Below are 19,412 nucleotides of genomic sequence, written 5' to 3' on the forward strand. Positions count from 1 at the left end.
GGACAGATTGGATAGAGCTTCTAGGACTTTCTATTTTTAGCTTTGTCTAATTTATTATTGATGATAGGTGTTATAGTCACGAAAATATCCTTGGTGTTGATATTATTTACCAAAATGCCCTTTGTCATCAAGGAATCTTCACTTATATATAAGTTAAATTAAATAATAAAATAAGTTACATATCATCTATAGGAATAAGAGCCCGCTTGAAATTGTTGTTACAAAACTACTTATTTGAGAAATAATATAAAATAGTTTTTCAGAAAAGTGCTTTTGAAAAAATTAATTTGTGTTTGAATAAATTCAAGAAGTGTTTTTTTGAGTCAAATGACCAAAAACAACATGCATTAATAGACTTTTTCTACTAAAATCAATTTAGAGTGAAAATTTATTTTAAATATCAATTATAATATTTCTAATTAAAATTTTATTTTTATTTAAATAAATATCATCATCAAAGATATTTTCAGATTTATTTAAAGAAAATGAGTAAAAATAAAATAATAACATATAAATTATAAAATAAAGTAAAGAATTATGATGTAAATATAAAGTATAAAATTTTAAAATCAAACTTATACGATAGGTTAATTAATTAATAAGAGATATATGTGTGTGTGAGAGTGAGTAATAGAGATATTTTTGTCATAAAAAATAATTTTATGTTTCTTCTTCTATTTTTTCTGAAAAGCAGAAATCTTCTGCTTCTCGACAAATTATTTCTGCTTTGGTAAATTTGTCAAATCCCATTTTTTTTCAAAATAAATATTCTTTATTTTGAAGAAATAAGCAATCACAAACGACGGGCACTAACTTATCCAAAACAAATAATACGATCCTAAGCACTAAAACTAAAGTGTGACGACTGGTCTGGAGTTAGGAGATGGGCAAAAATTTCTCGGGCTGCATTATCCAAATTAATCCATTATACAAATACTTTCTTCGTTTCGTTTTAGTTGGTTTTCTTTCTAAAAATATTTGTTTCAATTTAATTATTCCTTTGATAAAATTAGGAGGATTTTATTATGTTCTTCCAATACTATCCTTGACATTAAATGACTAAATAAAGTGTATATATTCAAATTTATATTTTTAAAGTATAATTAATAAGGATAATTTGGTAAAATAAATTCCTAATAAATATTTTCTTAAGAGGAGTGCCAAGTCCATGGCCCAACTAATATGAAATGGAGGGGGCCAACTAATATGAAATGAAGGGAGTAATAATAGGGAGAAGGACAAAAATAGCCCTTCTCATAAAACTTATTCCACAAAAATAGCCCCTATTTTTAATTCCCACTTAATAGCCATTAAAATAATTTCATATTCTAATCATCTTCTAATCACCGCTAAAAAACCGCAAAAATTGTGTAATATTTTTTTTTTCTTTTCAATTGAAACTCACACTTTTCTTTCCCAATTTTACCTCAAGATTCCTTTCCATTAAAACCTCACAATTCCTATTTCAGATACACCATATTACCTTAAAATACCTTCATAAATTGTATATAAATATACATAATCCTCCATCAATTAGCTTCGTAAAGTTTTTTCATTCACAATTAGCTTCATTTGATAAAAAAATATGACTTCAAGTTCAGTTTTAGTTCCAATTATGCTACAATACGGAGGAGACTGGTTAAGTGATGTACAATTTGAAAAGTTTACAATTAATGGAGTACTTTTGAATTCGAATTGTAGGTACGAATATTTTATTGATGAACTGTATAAGCAGTTAAATCTAGAGTGAAATTCTGGTTTAATGACTATAAAATATATTGTAAAGAGTGGATCTATGACTATTTACAATGATATGAGTGTTAGACTTTATATGGAGATGAAGAAAAAAAAATTAGATATAAATAAATTTCCATTGTGTGTAACACTACAAAACACATTTGAAAATGGAGAATCCTCAATTGAAAATTTGATCAAAACATCTCTGACTGCTATTCAAGTTCATCCCATACTTATTTCTGATTATACAATTGAAGATGAAGAAATGGAAGAACAACTCGAATCGATAATTAAGGATCCACTTCATAGAGATGTTGAAGAAGGGCAACTGTACTGGGATAAAAATACAATATCAAGTGTGATGAAACATTATGCAATCCGTGAGAGATTCTAATTTAAGGTGAAAAGATCATCATCATCAAGGTATAAATTATATAACTACTTTATATGACCTGTGTCAACAATGTATAAGTTTTATATTTTATTGGAATATTGGTATAAATTTGCATAAATATTGCATATAATATTATACAGACTGTGTAACTACTATATAAGACCTGTATATATACTACATATAAAGTACTGCATATGAACTGTGTAATTTCTGTATAGCACCTGCATATATATTGGATATTAAACTATATAACTACTTTATATGACCTGTGTCAACAATGTGTAAGTTTTATGTTTTGTTGGAATGTTGGTATAAATTTGCATAAATACTGCATATAAACTGCATATGACCTATGTACAGATTGTGTAACTACTATATAGGACCTGTATATATACTGCATATAAAGTACTGCATATGAACTATGTAATTTCTATATAGCACCAGCATATATATTGGATATTAAACTATATAACTACTTTATATGACTTGTGTCAACAATGTGTAAGTTTTATATTTTATTGAAATATTGGTATAAATTTGCATAAATACTGCATATAATATTGTAACTACTATATAGGTACTGTATATAAACTGCATATGACCTATGTACAGATTATGTAACTACTATATAGGACCTGTATATATACTGCATATGAACTGTGTAATTTCAGTATAGCACCTACATATATATTGGATATGAACTGTGTAATGCATATACATTTATTGTATATAAATGTATCTAGGTACTATCTTAAGTGTATCAATCAGAGATACAATTGGACTTTTAGATCTTCAAGTCAACAAAATTTAGAAGTTTTCATGGTGACAAAATTTGTCGATGATCACACCTGTCCAATTGCGGACAGAATACTTTTACAACAGCATGCTACTTCTTTAACCATCACTAAAATGGTGAAGCATAACTTTCTAAATCTAAAGTCAACATACACTCCAGCAGAGATCATGGACGAAATGAGAAACTTGTACGGAATTAGGATGAACTACAAAAAAACATATAGAGCCAAAGAAAAAGCACTTGAACTGGTCAGAGGTTCTTTGCATAAATCTTATGCTAAATTGCCATCTTACCTATACATGGTAAACACAATAAATCTTGGACATTCACAAGGCTACACAAAATGGAGGACAATCACCTTTTATATATTTTTGTCGCGTTGAGCACATCAATTAGGGGATGGAGATATTGTATGCCTACCATTGTTGTTGATGAAACTTTTCTGAAATCTGCATACAAATGAACAATGTTGTCTGCTAGTATGCTGGATGTAGCAGGTGAGCTTTATAAAAATTTTTTAGACAAAATTATGTATATGCTGACATGCACTAATAGACATTTTCCACTTGTTTAATCAGGACATATTTTGCCACTAGCATATGCTTTTGTTGATTCTGAAAATGAGGCTTCATGGGAATGGTTTTTTCGCATATTTAATACTGCTTTGGGTGAAAAAGAAGGCATGTGCATAGTATCTGATAGGCATGACAGCATATTAAAAGTTGTTGCACTTGTATATCCAAATATGGCTCACTGTATATGCATCTACCATCTATGGAACAACATCAAAGGTGGGTTTAAGAAGAATGAAAAGTAACTAAAGGGTATCTTGTTTACAATGGCCAGAACATACATAAAGACAGACTTTGATCGACTTATGAAAGACATAAACAAAATCAATAATAGGGTGAAAGAGTATCTATTTGACATAGGCTAAGAAAAATGGTCGATAGCCCATTCCCATATCAACAGGTCGATGTTTATGACTTTAAATTGAAGAGTCCCTAAATTCAGCAAATAGAGATACAAGAGACCTGCCAATTAAAAAATTTCTACAATTTATGATGGATCTGGTCATGAGATGGAATAATGAACATGGACAATATTCAGAAGCAACATTTATAGAACTGGAAACCAAATATAATATAATAATGAAGGAAAATCTCATTCTGTCAGATAAAATAAAGGCATTACTTCTTATTTCTACTTCATAGACACTTACATATTCTAATATGCATACTATTTACTAATATATTTGTACATTGCAGGTGATGGGTTCTACTCACTATTCTTATGTAGTCATTGATGAAACTGAAAAATAAAACATTGTTTGCATGCGTGAAAAAAAATGCTCCTGCCTACAATTTCAAGTAGATGGCAAACCTTGTCCACATGTTATGGCGGTGCTAACTTACACGAATATGGACTTACAAAGCTATTGTGCTCCATATTACATAAGAAAAAACTTCTTGAAAGCATATGAACTTCCAGTTATACCATTTCCTGATGAAACAATTTGGCACATTCCACCAGAGATATCAGCTAATATAGTACTGCCACCAATTTGGAAACCAAAATCAGGAAGACCAACAACAACAACAACAAACCCAGTGTATTCCTACCTGGTGGGGTCTGGGGGGGTAGGATGTACGCAGTCCATACCTCTACCTCTGAAGAAGTAGAAAGTCTGTTTCCGATAGACCCCCGGCTCAAGACACGCGGTACCACACAAACATAGTAAAGCACAGCACAAGGTTACAAGATTACATAACATAAATACGGCACTCATAAGTAATATAAAACAGAGGAAAGCACACAGATTCATAATAAAATATGGGACACGGACTCCTAACAGGAATAAACCCCCACCAAGTAGTTCCCTATACTAGCGACTCAGACTGGCCCTAGTCCACTGCTCTGATTCGCGTCCTCCAGACCTTCCTATCTAGGGTCATGTCCTCGGTGAGCTGTAACTGCTCCATGTCTCGCCTAATCACCTCACCCCAGTACTTCTTCGGCCTACCCCTACCCCGCTTAAACCCATCCAACGCTAGCCTCTCACACCTACGGACCGGGGCATCCATGCCCCTCCTCTTCACGAAATGGAAGACCAAAAAAGAAAAATCGAGGAAAGGGCATTATGGACTACTTTAAGCAACAAATTTCATGTAGGCACTGTGGAAAAACAGGACACGATCGAAGAACGTGTGGAAATGTTCCAACAAGAATCTAATAGGATGCTGCTGCAAGAATACTTTTATCTTTCCCATTTTTTTTCTTAAAAAGACTATTCTTTTCATAGCAATGTAATCGCAACAATATTCTTTTACTTCAAATGCATTCTAGTCTTATAGAAATCTGTGGATTATGGTGTTTCATTTAGCCATATTCTTTGGTGAGGTGCACTAACAAGCTCCTCTGAGCTGGGGATTGTAATTTTTCTACTACAATGCCTAAAAAAACTGCATATCATCTGTGTCAATTATGTATAATACCTATATACAGTTTGAATACATATAAGTACTAGTATTTATCTTTTGAATTAATTAGCAAATACATAGCACCTCTATGTTTGTACTAGTATTAAGTATTTTGAATACAACTACTTTTATAAACTATATAAATACTTTATTACAATAATATATAAGTTCTATATCTGATTGGCATAAATGTATAAAATTGTAGAAATAGTGTGCTTAAACTGTGTAACAAATGTATAGGGACTAAATAAATGTTGCATATATACTGAGTATGGGTATAAATTTGCATAAATAGTTCATATAATATTGTAACTATTGTATAGGACCGGTATATAAACTGCATATGACCTATGTATGGACTGTGTAACTACTATATAGGACCTGTATATATACTGCATATAAAGTACTATATATGAACTGTGTAATTTCTGTATAGCACCTGTATATATATTGGATATTAAACTATATAACTACTTTATATGACCTGTGTCAACAATGTGTAAGTTTTATATTTTGTTGGAATGTTGGTATAAATTTGCATAAATACTGTATATAAATTGGATATGATCTGTGTACAGACGGTGTAACTACTAAATAGGACTTGTATATATACTGCATATCTGCATATGAACTGTGTAATTTCTGTATAGCACCTGCATATATATTGGATATTAAACTATATAGGAACAGAATAAATATTGCATATATACTGAATATCAACTGTGACCAACATAAACTAACATTTCAGCATCAATTGTACAAAATTGTATCAATTACCAAAACATATAGTATTCAGCATAACATTTCATAATAAGAATCTCCGAGTGTATCAACACAAAACAAAAACAACCCAAAGCATTTCAACACTAAAACATATCTAACATCCATGCTTCAAAGATATTTCTAATTAAATTTGTTGCACACCATCCTTTTTCTTCAACAATCGACCAGTAGATTCATCTTCACTAACTGCACATTGCCTTTATTTCTTCTTTTCATAATCCCACAGCAACACACCATACCGAATACGAATGGCATTAATATCATCTAGATGATTAGAAATTTCAACACCATCAAGCAAATACTCAGTAAAGGCAGCAACAAATACACCACAGTTCCTGCAAACATAATATATCATCAGTATAATTGACAAAAAAATATGTAAAAATGAGCAATTGAATGTGCATTCAATATATTATGTATTAGCTTGAGTTGACAGTCCATTAACAATACGAATATCAAAAGCATTAGCCACTGGAAGTTCACTGCTCCTACTTTTCTAAAATCCAATACAAGAAAGAAAGTGTGGAATTAATTCTAAATACACTGCAACTGATTTCTGAACACGAACGACATGCCTTACACCATGCATTGAATCATACACATATATGCACTGATCTTTAAAAGACAGCCTTGCCAAAATCCAGTGAAACTCCTCAGCAAGATTAATTGGAAAAAGAACATTGTCAACGCTATTCCACGGGACGTTGCATATCATAAAAAATCCAAGTATGTACTCCACGATTTGATGTTCTTAAGTGATAAGTGTTACATCTCTATTGTTCTCCATAAAACGCTTATACAAAGTCTAAATCAAGCAGTTAAACCAACAATCGGTGGTTGTAAATTTAACTGAATCACAAACAGGCCTGTATTTTGACTTTTTTAACAAATAGTAAAAGATAACAATAATATGCTAAAAATACGAACAACAAAACCACGTTAAAATGCTAAAAATGAAGACAGAACACTAATTTAAATTTGATAAATACAAGCTACTTATATAACATGCATCATATCAACTACTGCGTACATACTGTGCACCTACTGTGTAGGACTTGTATATATACTGAATAGCAACTACTGTATTTAAACTGTGTACCTACTGTGTAACCACTGCATAAGACTTGTATATACACTGCATATAAAGTGCTGCATGTAAACTGCACATAAAGTACTGCATAAATAATGCATAAAACTTATATAACATGAATCATATACAAAAATTCAGTATTCCAATTAGCTTATCACTATCAAGTACAAAAGTAAAAGATATATAACCTACTTAACTAACAAATTCATTACTTACTGAATCGGTTAAGGGTACTCCTGTATATGCCAATGTGAAGAATCACTCTTTCATTTTAACAATATCAACTCCGTAGTCAAAATATTTTGAGGGAGTATTGACAGAATCTGAATAAACAGGCCTGTAAAAAAAGTTACAAAAATCGTAATATATGACAAAATAAAGGAAAACAAAACGAAACTACAAACAAAAACTTACATCTGTTTAATGCGCAACGATCTGGCAACAAATCTGTTAAACTGTAATGTCACTTTCATATCATCAATTCGCTCCGTAATACTCTTCACAAAAGGATGCTTTATAGATAAGACACGTTTACTTGGTCGAGAATTCTCTACACACTTAGATGATTGGCCTTCAACTTTGCCACAACCAGAATCAAATTTTGACAAAAATGGCGATTCACATACTGTCGCTGGCTTACATAATTGGCGAGGAATAGCAGGTGTTTCATCCAACATAACAGACACAGTCACCATGTTTTCCTCAATTCCTTTTAACATTAGTTGTATCAACTTTTCTAACATTATCACATACTAAATCAGTTGCATCAGTTGTTGCAACACTTTCATCGGGTTGAGTGAACTTAAAAATTTTAGCGTCTGGAATTTTTGACTAGTTAAGCTCATTCTGGCTAAACACTACGACATCACCTTCTTTTTGTGTCTTTTGATCATGAAAAGGTTGAGTAAATTTAAACACTTCAGAATTATTAAAATTAGACCAATCACTATCAACCTAACTATTTCTACCCTCCCATATATCATTATTTTCACCTGAGCTTTGTGTGAACTTCAAAAAATCAAAATTTGGAAAATTCTTCCAAGCACCATCCTTAAAAGTTTCAGCTGCAGAATCAACATCGATATGACCACCTACATAATCACCTACAAAATTAATTTTCTCTCCAACGTCATCCACCAAATGCGCAATTACGTCACCACCTACACAATTTGTTGCTTTTCCTACATCATCTATCAAATTGTCACTTATATGATCCACTTTCGGTACAACATCATTTTGTTGTCCCACATTAGGTGGATCATTAACTTGATCATCACCTGTACCACCAACATTAGGTGTCTCATCGTCTTTTTCAGTTGAGTTGTCACCATCGTTATCACCAATTGATGTACCAACCTGTAAAAAAACTTTGTAAAATAAGTACAATAGTGTATATAAGTTTTGTTAAAAAAATAGGAAAAATTCAGGAAAAGAATACCTTAGGCTTATTCTTTATATCTAGAGCTCGAAAAATCAATTCAAATGAGGATTTCATAAACTTCTCCAACGAGGAAACCTTTTCAGTTAACTAAACATAAAGGAAGAAGTCAACACATCAATTAACAAAAACATACAAATATTAATAAAAACCTTCGACATACCATTTTAACATCACTTCTCAAAAGTGCCAATTCATTATCGGAGCTCGACTGACTACATTCTTATTTACTGGTGCTAGGCAAATCAACAAAGTGTAGTTACACATCCACAGGTTTGAAATCAAGTAATTGAAGGATTGTTTTTTCAAGAACTGTCGGCATAATATTACGCACTACAACCTGCACATACAAAACAACACCTGACATTTAAAAGCACATACCATTTAACAAAACATATTAAATTACAATTTAAAACAATGATATACCTGCTCTTGCCTAACATCAAAAAATGCAGACTTAACCTCCTTGTATGTTAGTCTATACTTTACAAACCAATTCAGTATACGCGGCACACCATCGCCCACTCGATCAGCAAGATGGCCATCGATATGAGGAACACATTTATAAAACTAACACTGAAATACAAGAGGGAAACCAACATAATGATACATAGTTTTCCGCTGATAAACCTTAGACTTCATTGACTCCAACATCAGACGAAAACATAATTTTCCCCAAAGAAATGTTTCATAGTTCCCAGATTCAACCAATAAGAAATCATTCTTAGTTATAACATAACTATATGTGACAGAAAATATAAAGGAATAAATAAAGAATAAAACAGAAATTTGTAAAGCATTTTCATTACATCGCCACTTTTTATCCATGAAAAACTCTTCTAAATCAAGCTTTGTTACCTTGGACTTTCCTGGAAAATACAACTCTATCAGCTTACTTTCTTTACTAACAACAAACTCATTATTGTAATTTTCAGTATATTTTAAACCGCTAATTATAGCAAACTCTTGTAAGCCGAACCGTAACCTAGTGTTATTCACTTTAATCCATATTTCATCATCTCGCTCACAAACAAGTTCCCTAAGCAACATTTCATGGATAAGTTGATTTTGAGAAAAAACACTTGGTAAAGATAAAAAATACCCAAATCAACTATCCTTAAACAAATCAAGTTGCTTCTTGTCCAACTTAGATTTCAAGGCAGTCACAATACCACAGTTTGTGTGCACGCTGAGCTGACACTTATAATGATCAGATGGACCAAGAAACAAATCCCAAACCTGCAATATATAAGTGTACTTTTAGGTATAAATATTTCAAAAAGCTATATATATTACTCATACAGTATTCATTACAACAGTGTTGCTAATTTTACACAGTTACAATATAAATATTCAAACTATACACAATTCTTATACAATCCTGATTCACAAATAGTTATATAGTCAATGTAAACTAATTTTACTCATACAGTATAAATATTCAAACTATACATAGTTCTTATACAAGCCCGATACACAAATAGCTATACAGTCAATGTACACTAATTTTACTCATACAGTATTCATTACAACAGTGTTGCTAATTTTACACAGTTACTATAAAATATTCAAACTATACACAGTTCGTATACAATCCCGATACACAAATAGTTATACAGTCAATGTACAGTAAATTTCACAAAAATCACTACCCAATATATTTCATATACAACACTGATACATATTATATACATCAATAACACACATATTTCAAACATACAGAAATTCTACACAATAAGTGAACATCTATCAGACATAATTAATACATACAAAGCACAAACAATATACCTCAAAATCAGTTAATTTGGGTATTTTTTTCTTCCAAGGAATTTTTTTACTTTTCTTTTTGGATGATTGAGCATCATCTTCTCCGTCATTCGATCAATTTTTTTTATTTTTTTTTTGGGAGGAACAAAAGCATCTCCTTATCATTCACACTTATCTTCTCCTTTCCTTTAGATGACTTACCATCATCTTCATCAATTTTTGAATCACTATTTTTTTTTATTTTTTCCGAATAATAACAAGATTTGAATCATCACTCACATCTGTATGTGCCTTTTTTTTAGCTGATTTATTTTGTTTCGTCATTAATGGATCACCTACTAATTTACATTGAGACCAAGTAATTCGACTAGGACTAGTATGAACATTTTTCAAATCCTTCAATCGAACATTATGATTTGTTAAATCTTCAAAATCATCATCAGTAGCAACGAATTTAGAATCATATCTTATACCTTTACCAGTTAATTTCGTATCAATATTAATTTTTTTCTTCATTTCATCACTACAAACATTGGAAAACCCTAATAGGAAAGAACAATCGAAAAAGATAAGGGAACTGTAGGTATCAGTTATTTCTTTTTTTTTTTTTTTTTTAGAGAAGGACAACTTCAAACCTTTATCCTTTAGCGTGAATTGTAGGTACTACTTATTTCTTTTTCTTTCGAGAAAAGGACAACTGCAAATCTTTATCTTTTAGCGTGTAGCTTATTTAAACAAAAAATAAAAGGTGTGTGTGGCTTAGTAAAATAAAAAGCTTAATAAATGATATTTAAAACAGTCAAAGTGTTACTTTTATCCAAAACAAGAAATATGAGCTATTATTGTCCAATTTTTTTTTTTTAAAAGGTTCGTGGTGTCCTTTTTCGTAATAATAATGCCAGCCAACGTGTACAGAAATGCCACAAGCCATCTGCCCCATGTTTCCTTGCCACTACTTTCCCTGCCCCCGCCACATACACCTCAAATTTTAGAATTATTGCTTCTCCTTTTCCTTTTCTCCGCCTATTCCTTCCCTTTTACGCCACTTCATTTATACATCATACGGCTTTGAATGTGTCAAATCAATTAATGAACTATCATTAATGTTACTGCAAATGTAAAATCTTGTCTCACCATAATCAATTGGATCCATAATCTAGAAAAATTGAATTGCATTTAGGGCATTTTCTCTGTTTTCTCCGTTTTCTTCCAATGCTCTTCGTGTGTTTGGAGAAATTAAACGAGATCAATAATGGCTTCTACGGTTTCAACAGCTCGAAGCTCTGCTTATCTAACAGCTCTTACACAAGAGATTGAAAAGAAACTTCAACGTGTATGTATATGTGTTTCGTTTCTTTTTTTTCAATTTTATTTTTAGTTTGTTTTTTCTTCATTTGATTAATTGAGTTGGTTGGATTATGTGCATTCTTTTGGAGTTGTGGTTCAGGCATTGACTTCGCCCTCGCAGAGGCGTAACTTATTGCAAGAGCTTTTTGCTGATATAGCTTTGGAAGTAGATGATCGAGCTAAAGGTAACTCTAAATTTCTTGCTCTTTTTGCTTTTTGCTGGCTTTGTTATGGTGCTTCTTTAAGCACATTATTCGCGCGAGTTGCAGTAAGTCAACTTATTAATTGTTAAACGTGAAAAAGGCATGCTAAAATTTAGTAAGTTTTTTCTACATGCATTTTTGTGCGAATATTTATGCCTTTACAAATTGCTGAATTAATATGTATTTACTGCTGAAGCTCGATTACTAATCCAAGTGGCCTTTTTGGAGAGGAGGAGAGGGATTTGGGAGATTTTATTGGTAAAATTGCGCAAAACACATTAAGTGTTTTGAAAATGAACTTGAAGTGACTTCCCATTTTGTCTGGCAAGTGTGTAGCTAGTCTGATAGTTGTTAATGTCACCAATTTTACCTGTACCTTCATCTTCTCGTAGAACCTTTGGAATATAAGATTGGATTTTTCTGTAAATATATGGCCTTCTATTCATCTTTTTGCTTCTCTTGTAAACTGAATGATTGATATGACATATATGGCCTTCTATTCATCTTTTTGCTTCTCTTGTAAGATTGCTTCTCTTCTATTCATCTTCATCTTTTTGCTTATTGATGAGTTGAGATGCTGAATTTCCCTGAGGATGCTTCTTCAGGGAAGTATAGAAAAACATTACATAAGTACTTATCTGATCCTAATGCTTTCGTGGGAGTTGTATAATGTTACCATATCAGTAACAGAGATGCTATATTGTTGATGTGTGTGTGTCTAATCTGTGGTTCTTGCATTTGCATGATATTTTTAATCGAGAAATGTTGCAATTTCATTCATCGAGGGAATTTGGTGCTCTGATTGGAAGTTGTTCTAGACTAGAGACCTTTTGGTAGCGAGTTTTGAGCTCTGTATGTTCAATGCGTATACTAGATTTATACAACATACTCCGTTTCAGCTAATATTATTATAGAGATGGTGTTTCTGGGACTGTTATTTTTTCCATATGAGGTTTTCAAATGATAAAAAAATGTTCCTTGCATATTTATGAGATAATCCCTCCGTTTCAATTTGTTTTTCCTGCTTTCCTTTTTAGTCCCTTTCAAACCTTTCAAACAGAACGGCTCTTTCTTTTTTGGTAACTCTTTAATTTCAACTTCCCACAGGACATGTTTAAAACCACAAACTAAAGGATATCTTGGTACATTCCACTTATCTTTAGTTTAAGATCATAGGATTCAAAAGTTCATCTATTTTTTAAAACTCCGTGCCAAGTCAAACCGGACAATCAAATTGAAATGGAAAGCGTAACTAATACCAGGCAGTGCTGGGGAACAACTAATTGGGTGACAAGCGAATATACAATGATGTGTTGAACAGTTGAAGTTTGTACATCTCATATTAAGTACAGAATGAAATATTAGACTACTACATCCGTTTCAAATCATGTATACATCTACTCATTGAATAAAGAAAAATCTAGAATAAGAATTGTAGTCGAAGCCTTAAAAGAATTAAAACTCGTCAGTTGGTGAATTATTTTTAGTATGCCCGCCACAGGGTTGTGGGCCTGCCTAATAAATTAGGATAGATATTTTATAGCGTGAAAATAGTGTAATGTCCTTGAGAAGTTGCTGCAAGGATAACAACCAGTTGTACTTTATTAGCTCAGGTGAGATATTAAATGGTTGGTATCCTTTTTTTTTTGCATTTTCATCTTTGTACGAATTACTTTCTTGGTTGCATATCTTTGGTGGTAGACATCTTATTCAACAGAAGTCTTTATTCCTCTGTAAAGAGAGATTTTTCTTTTTTCTTTTTCATAGGTTTCATACCTTCTTTGTTGTAGTAATGTATATGTCAGCACTCTGGGGGAGAATTTAGTATAGAAATTGTGGTGCACGTAAACTAGATATTTTATGTACACATTCCCTAGAATTGAGCTAATATTATTTGTTGTCACCATGCTCTAAAAGGGTAATGGTGCACTTGATTGAATATTAAGTTATTTATCCGAAGGAGTAGGGCTCCATTCCCGCTAAGTCATTTGTATCCTTCTTTAGTGGTGCACCAATGTTCTAGACATCCCAGCTCCGCCTTTGATTGTACTCATTGAAGATACGCAAAAGAACAAAGAATTATCGTTGATGTTGGAGATATTGCAAGAGGAACTTTCTTAACTTTGGATACCTCTACCATTAGGTCATTCTATCATGTCAAATATCATCTGTTTCCTAGCCCTAAATCTTTTTCCCTCTTTGATATTCATCCTCTTCGATCACTTCAATTTGTGTGTAGGTTACGGCAGTAAAGAGATCACCCCACCCAGCCCCACCCCTGCCCCTGCAGAAGGGACTTCCTTTTTCAGAAACTTGCTTTCTAGATTCTTTTCACATCTTGTTTATCAGTTCAAGTTGCATGTCATAGTGGAGTCCATTGAATGCGTTGGTTAATGAAGGGATTGCGGCCGAATCCTCCGCTATGGGAAGAAGCAAGAGCGCAACAGCTGCAATAACAAACACTCACATGTTAACACCCTCGATGTTCTGAAATGTTAAGTAATTAGGTTCATAGGTGTTTAGGTTAGTGATGGCAGATAGACCTCCTATTCTCATTTCCTCGTCTTATCCACTACTCTTTGTTTGGAAAAATAGGGAAGTGAAGGAGGGAGGAAGAGAGGAGGGGGGGGGGGGGGGGGGTGTTTGCAAAAGGAGGGGGAAAAAAAAATTGAAAGATATGTTCATCTTGTTACTTCTGACTGAATATGTTCTTTTGTTGTGGGAGAGTAATTTAGAAAATGTCCAGAGGAACTTCCATTGCACCCCCACCAAATTTTTGTTTGTTTGAAACAAAAGAGACTTATTTTCTTTTTACCAACCTTCTTATAGTAAGAGACTTCCAGCTTTTTTGAAACAAGTAATTTTCTTGTCATCTCTCTGTAATTTTCTCCAGAACCAAACAGAGGGAGTGCACTCTCTTTCACTTGCTTCTTGTTTTTTCCTTTTCACTTTCATTCCCTGGCTTCTGAGAAAAAGTAACTAGTATCTTCTCCTTTTCTTCATGTCCTTGTGAACTTCTCCTTACTAAGAATTAAACCAAATTGCATGAAGCATGAAGTTAATCTGTGTAGCAATACAGCAAAATATCTAGTCAGTGATGATTATTTCCTTTACTGTTTTATCATTACCTTATTCTTTCAATTTTCGTACTATTGTTGTGTTTCCTTTTTGTTGTCGATATTTTTGTTTTCTTCGATAGTTTCATCAGTGTTCATATTTTTCTCTTCTCCTGTATTTTTCAAACCTGTTTTGAGAAACGTTTTTTTTTTTTTTAAGTTGAGGGTCTATCGGAGACAGCCTCTATACCCCCACAAAAGTAGGGGTAAGGGGTAAGGTCTGGCATCTGCGTACACCCCACCTCATAGTGGGTTTGTTGTTGATGTAGTCAATATAACTGTCTGTTATTGTTTCTTTACGACACATAACAATAAATCTTTACATTATTAAAAAAAGTATCAACTAATATCATCATTCTGAAGGATCTCATTAACTTGGTTTGGACATGACATATCATCTGCTAGAGGAAATTCAGAATTTTGATGTGAAGCATTCTTGGTGATCTATCAGGGGAGAGGACTTACTTGTGGTTTAACATTTGAACAGAGATATTACTCTGCAGCGAGGATGCTATTACGGTTGCAGAGGAAAGGACTGAAGGACCAATATGCTACTACAATGTGCTTGCCGATCATTTTGTCCATGTACCTCAGAATGGAAAACCGATCCTTGATTTGATAGTCCAACTGTGGAGCCAATCTTTCGCTTCAAATATTTTTTCACTCCTTTTCCATAAGTGGGTTAGTAGAATTTTTATGTCCTTCAATAATGTTAGTATCCCTTTAAGTTATGTACTCTGTATGTGGTGGTAGAATGAGAACTCCCAAATCAAGGAGTGAAAGATGGTTTCTAGAGCCACAAGTTAAGGATGATATTATAGCTCTGGTGTTTTTATTTTTTAAAAGTTTTTCAGTCAACCTCATCATTCTCTTTTTTCCTTTTCCAACTTACGGGGAGACTTCTGATCATTCTTTCTTGCGTAGCATCATGTGTTCCTCACAGTATCTTGGGTTGTGCTTGAATTTGGTCGTTATATTTGTACGTGCTGTGAACAAATGGGCCAAACGAGGTCTCCCCTAATTTAATTCCCAAATAATTTCTTCACTCATTTTGCTTAGAGATTTGTTGGGGTATATTTATGTGTCTCTTAGAATCTGTGAAGTCTGCAACTGTTTAGGCATATGCAAGAGTGAAGACTGTATTTCAAGGTGTGATCTGTAAATTTTATCAAGATGTTCATACAAAGTCGTCTCTTCCACCCACCCCCCCCCCCCCCCCAAAAAAAAAAAAGGGGGAGAAGAATGATCTCAGAAGGAAGAATAGCTTTCATGCAACGTTAATGAACCTACTCTTTTAAAAAATTTCTCTTCTACTTTGCAGTTGTTTGAGGCTCAACTTGAAAATTCTGATGTCCTCCTTCGCTACTCATCAGCTCTTGTTCAAGGAGCTACAAATGTATTTTGGTATGAGTTCTATTCTTATTGTAAGATTTTATTGATTGTTAATGGTACTTTCCGTTTGCGGCTTTTATGGAATCGGAAATCCATAAAACGACGCTTGCTCTAATAGTGCAACTCTATATATCTTAGATATAGCAAGGTTCAAATGTGACAAGAGTTCACAGTATAGGGTCTGTCCTTTATGCACCAATCTGGACTGAATGTTGCTTTATACACTCCTCAGCGCTCCCTTTATGCCTAGTTTTCTTGCTATACTGAGACCTTGATTGCTCTTGCTTACATTTTCTCTTGCATGAACGAAATGTATCATGTTGGATCAGTTCTCTAGCCTATAAATCAGTATCATCAAAGCTCTTCACCTTCTTGCATTGCTCTTATCTATGTTGGTATATATTGCTACTCAGATTTACTTCATTGATGCTTAGAGTCACAGTCTCATAGAATAGACTGCTTAATATTTCTGTCCAACTGTACTGTAGTGTCTGACACAGGTTTATGCTTCAAATATATTCCTGCTCTTCTTGGTTTCAACATTTGTGCTTTTCTTTTTTGTGCTTCCGAATGATTTCTCAGAATATGTAGTTATTTCTTTCTTTTTGTTTTTTTTCACGGTGCATCAAAAGAACAGCAGGTTGAGGATGGGATATGGGGGTTGTAGCGAAGTGTGTTAAGTGATTGGCTAACTTGCCCATTTTACAGGATTGACATCCAAACAAACACTAGGCGTTTTCAGAGTCTTTTTCAGGTCAATTACCAGTGACTTGATTTCTTTTTATTTTTAAAGTATTTAAATATAAAACTGGTGTTTCTTTTTGGGTTGCTCTTTGATCGATCGGAGCAAATGGTGACAATTAGTTATATGGATGTCTGTAACAGTATCTGCTTGAGGAAGTTGCCCTTGTTCCTGACCGATTAAAGAAGATCCCTTTGCAGGTCTGATGTTTATCCCCTCTGCTTTTCCTATGTGCCAAAGCAAGTCTAATTTTAGCAGACTTGTCCTAATATCGTTCACGGTCTTCATCTTGTCAGGCCCAAAGAGATTTATTCATCTTACTCTCAAGGTTCATATTTTTCTATAACCTAGGTAAGTTGATCTTAAGCAGTAACCTCTCATCGAAGGTTGAGATTGCATGCTTATGTTAAATCCTTCAGCAGGTGACAAGCTAGGATGTTTTTTGAGGCAATTCCCTGATTTTCCGAATGCTTTCTTAATTGGTGGTGCAGCAGATATATTTGTCACTGAACTATCTGATCAGGTAAGAGGAGAATCTTCAACCATCCCAAAGCCGTTTCCTTATTCTTCCTCTATTTGCTCTCATTTACACTTCTGTTATCAGCTTCAAAAACTAAAAGTGGAGCCAGTGTTGTTGCACTATCTCTCCCAATTGAAGGTCCTTCAAGGTAAAGTTAGTTCTATTTTTAATTTGTAAGTGGTCCACTATAAATGTGGGTTTTGTAAAGAATGGAGTCACATTTGTTACAACAACCTCTCTTCAGGATTAGAGTTGAGAATGGCTACTAGTACAAGATTGAAAACTTGCTTGTATAGCTTCACGTCACCAGGTGCTCCCATGTACCCAACAAGAGCTGTCCGCCATTCAGCATGGGATGCATTAGATTTGCTATATCCTGTGAGTAATTACTCAATTATCTGAATAAAGCTCATAATTTGATATCATTACCTTGTCGTATTACGGACATTTGATGGATTAATGTAAGATGTATTTTTTTCATCTGTGCATGAGAGGTTTAATGGTGTAGCAAAGTATGCAACTAGCAAGTAGAGAATGAATTACAGAAACAATAGTTCAGATTCCTTTGGGATCTTTAAATTAGAAGGTATTCGGTCTTTACCAGGTTTTTCTTTGAGAGCTAGAAATGCAGCTTAGTATCTTAAGCTGTGTATGTTCTTGGACTAATTTGCAACATCTTGCCGATTGCTGTTGAGAAGAAAAATCTGGACTATAAGTGAAAAACCTAATCTATAGTGGTGATATTTTTGTGAGTGGATGATATAAAAAGATTGACTTAGAAAAGTTGTTCAGTTGCTTTGCCGGTTCTGTGGTAAATGCTGAATCCTTTGTTAGCTTCTGCATTTCCTTTTGAACATGGAAGCATATAGTTGTCATTAGAGAATATTGCAAGCCTGGGAGTTTTGTAGTTTTTTCTCTTCGTCCTACAGATCCTCTTTATCCTGTAACGTGATTTGATGTTTTGCTTTAGGTCGGACGGTACCCTCGGCATATCATTAGTCTCTTTTTCCGTTTGCTGTATCCTTGGTATTGGCCTTCTTCATTTTGGAATTTTATCAAGTCGTGCATTCTGGCTGTATTCTATACTCTTTTGAGGTTAGTATTTTCTGGTTGGGATAAAGTGAGGAGCAGAACAAAGGAGCAATGATGTCACACCAATGGTGTTGTACATTTAGCTTGTGTGGAGTAATGTTGTATTTCCTTTTGTAGTCCAGAAGTTAGGTTGTTGGACGTATCAAAAAAATTTCCTGCATGTAATTAAGACATTGGGAATTATTGTTTTCCAAAGCACGGTGGTGTGGATCAATGTCGAGAGGGTGGTATTGGTTTCTATTTCCAGTTTAGCGGTCATGCTACTGCGTGCTTTTACTTTTCTTAGTGTTCAGGTTGTTGGTGGATGGAGAATGGCAGGATGCCATTTCAGTATGTTCTTTTTAAGCCCCACTATATTGTGGATAATCTCATATATGTCTGGAGCACTCTTTTGACGGTGTCCTTTCAGGTTGGGGACCCCTAGAATAGGCAGCTAGCCCCTTTCAGGTAGCACGCTCCTGCAATAGACGGCTAGTCACCCCTCTTAAGAAAGTAGAATCCCACTTTTGAATTTT

The 19,412-nt window shown here is 33.6% G+C and overlaps 1 protein-coding gene across 1 annotated transcript; it reads left to right on the plus strand.

The window, feature by feature from the left end:
- Nucleotides 1–11,396: 11,396 nt before the first annotated feature.
- Nucleotides 11,397–19,143, plus strand: LOC107855749. Its single transcript, XM_047399688.1, has 11 exons — nt 11,397–11,818; nt 11,933–12,017; nt 15,639–15,832; nt 16,473–16,555; nt 17,252–17,297; nt 17,429–17,485; nt 17,582–17,636; nt 17,708–17,808; nt 17,890–17,953; nt 18,050–18,183; nt 18,776–19,143. The coding sequence occupies exons 1-11, from the start codon at nt 11,738–11,740 to the stop codon at nt 18,950–18,952; spliced, it is 1,077 nt and encodes a 358-aa protein (XP_047255644.1). The 5' UTR covers nt 11,397–11,737; the 3' UTR covers nt 18,953–19,143.
- The last annotated feature ends 269 nt before the right edge of the window (nt 19,144–19,412 follow it).

This window comes from Capsicum annuum, chromosome 11 (assembly GCF_002878395.1).
Source record: "Capsicum annuum cultivar UCD-10X-F1 chromosome 11, UCD10Xv1.1, whole genome shotgun sequence".
In the NCBI taxonomy this organism is placed as follows: domain Eukaryota; kingdom Viridiplantae; phylum Streptophyta; class Magnoliopsida; order Solanales; family Solanaceae; genus Capsicum; species Capsicum annuum.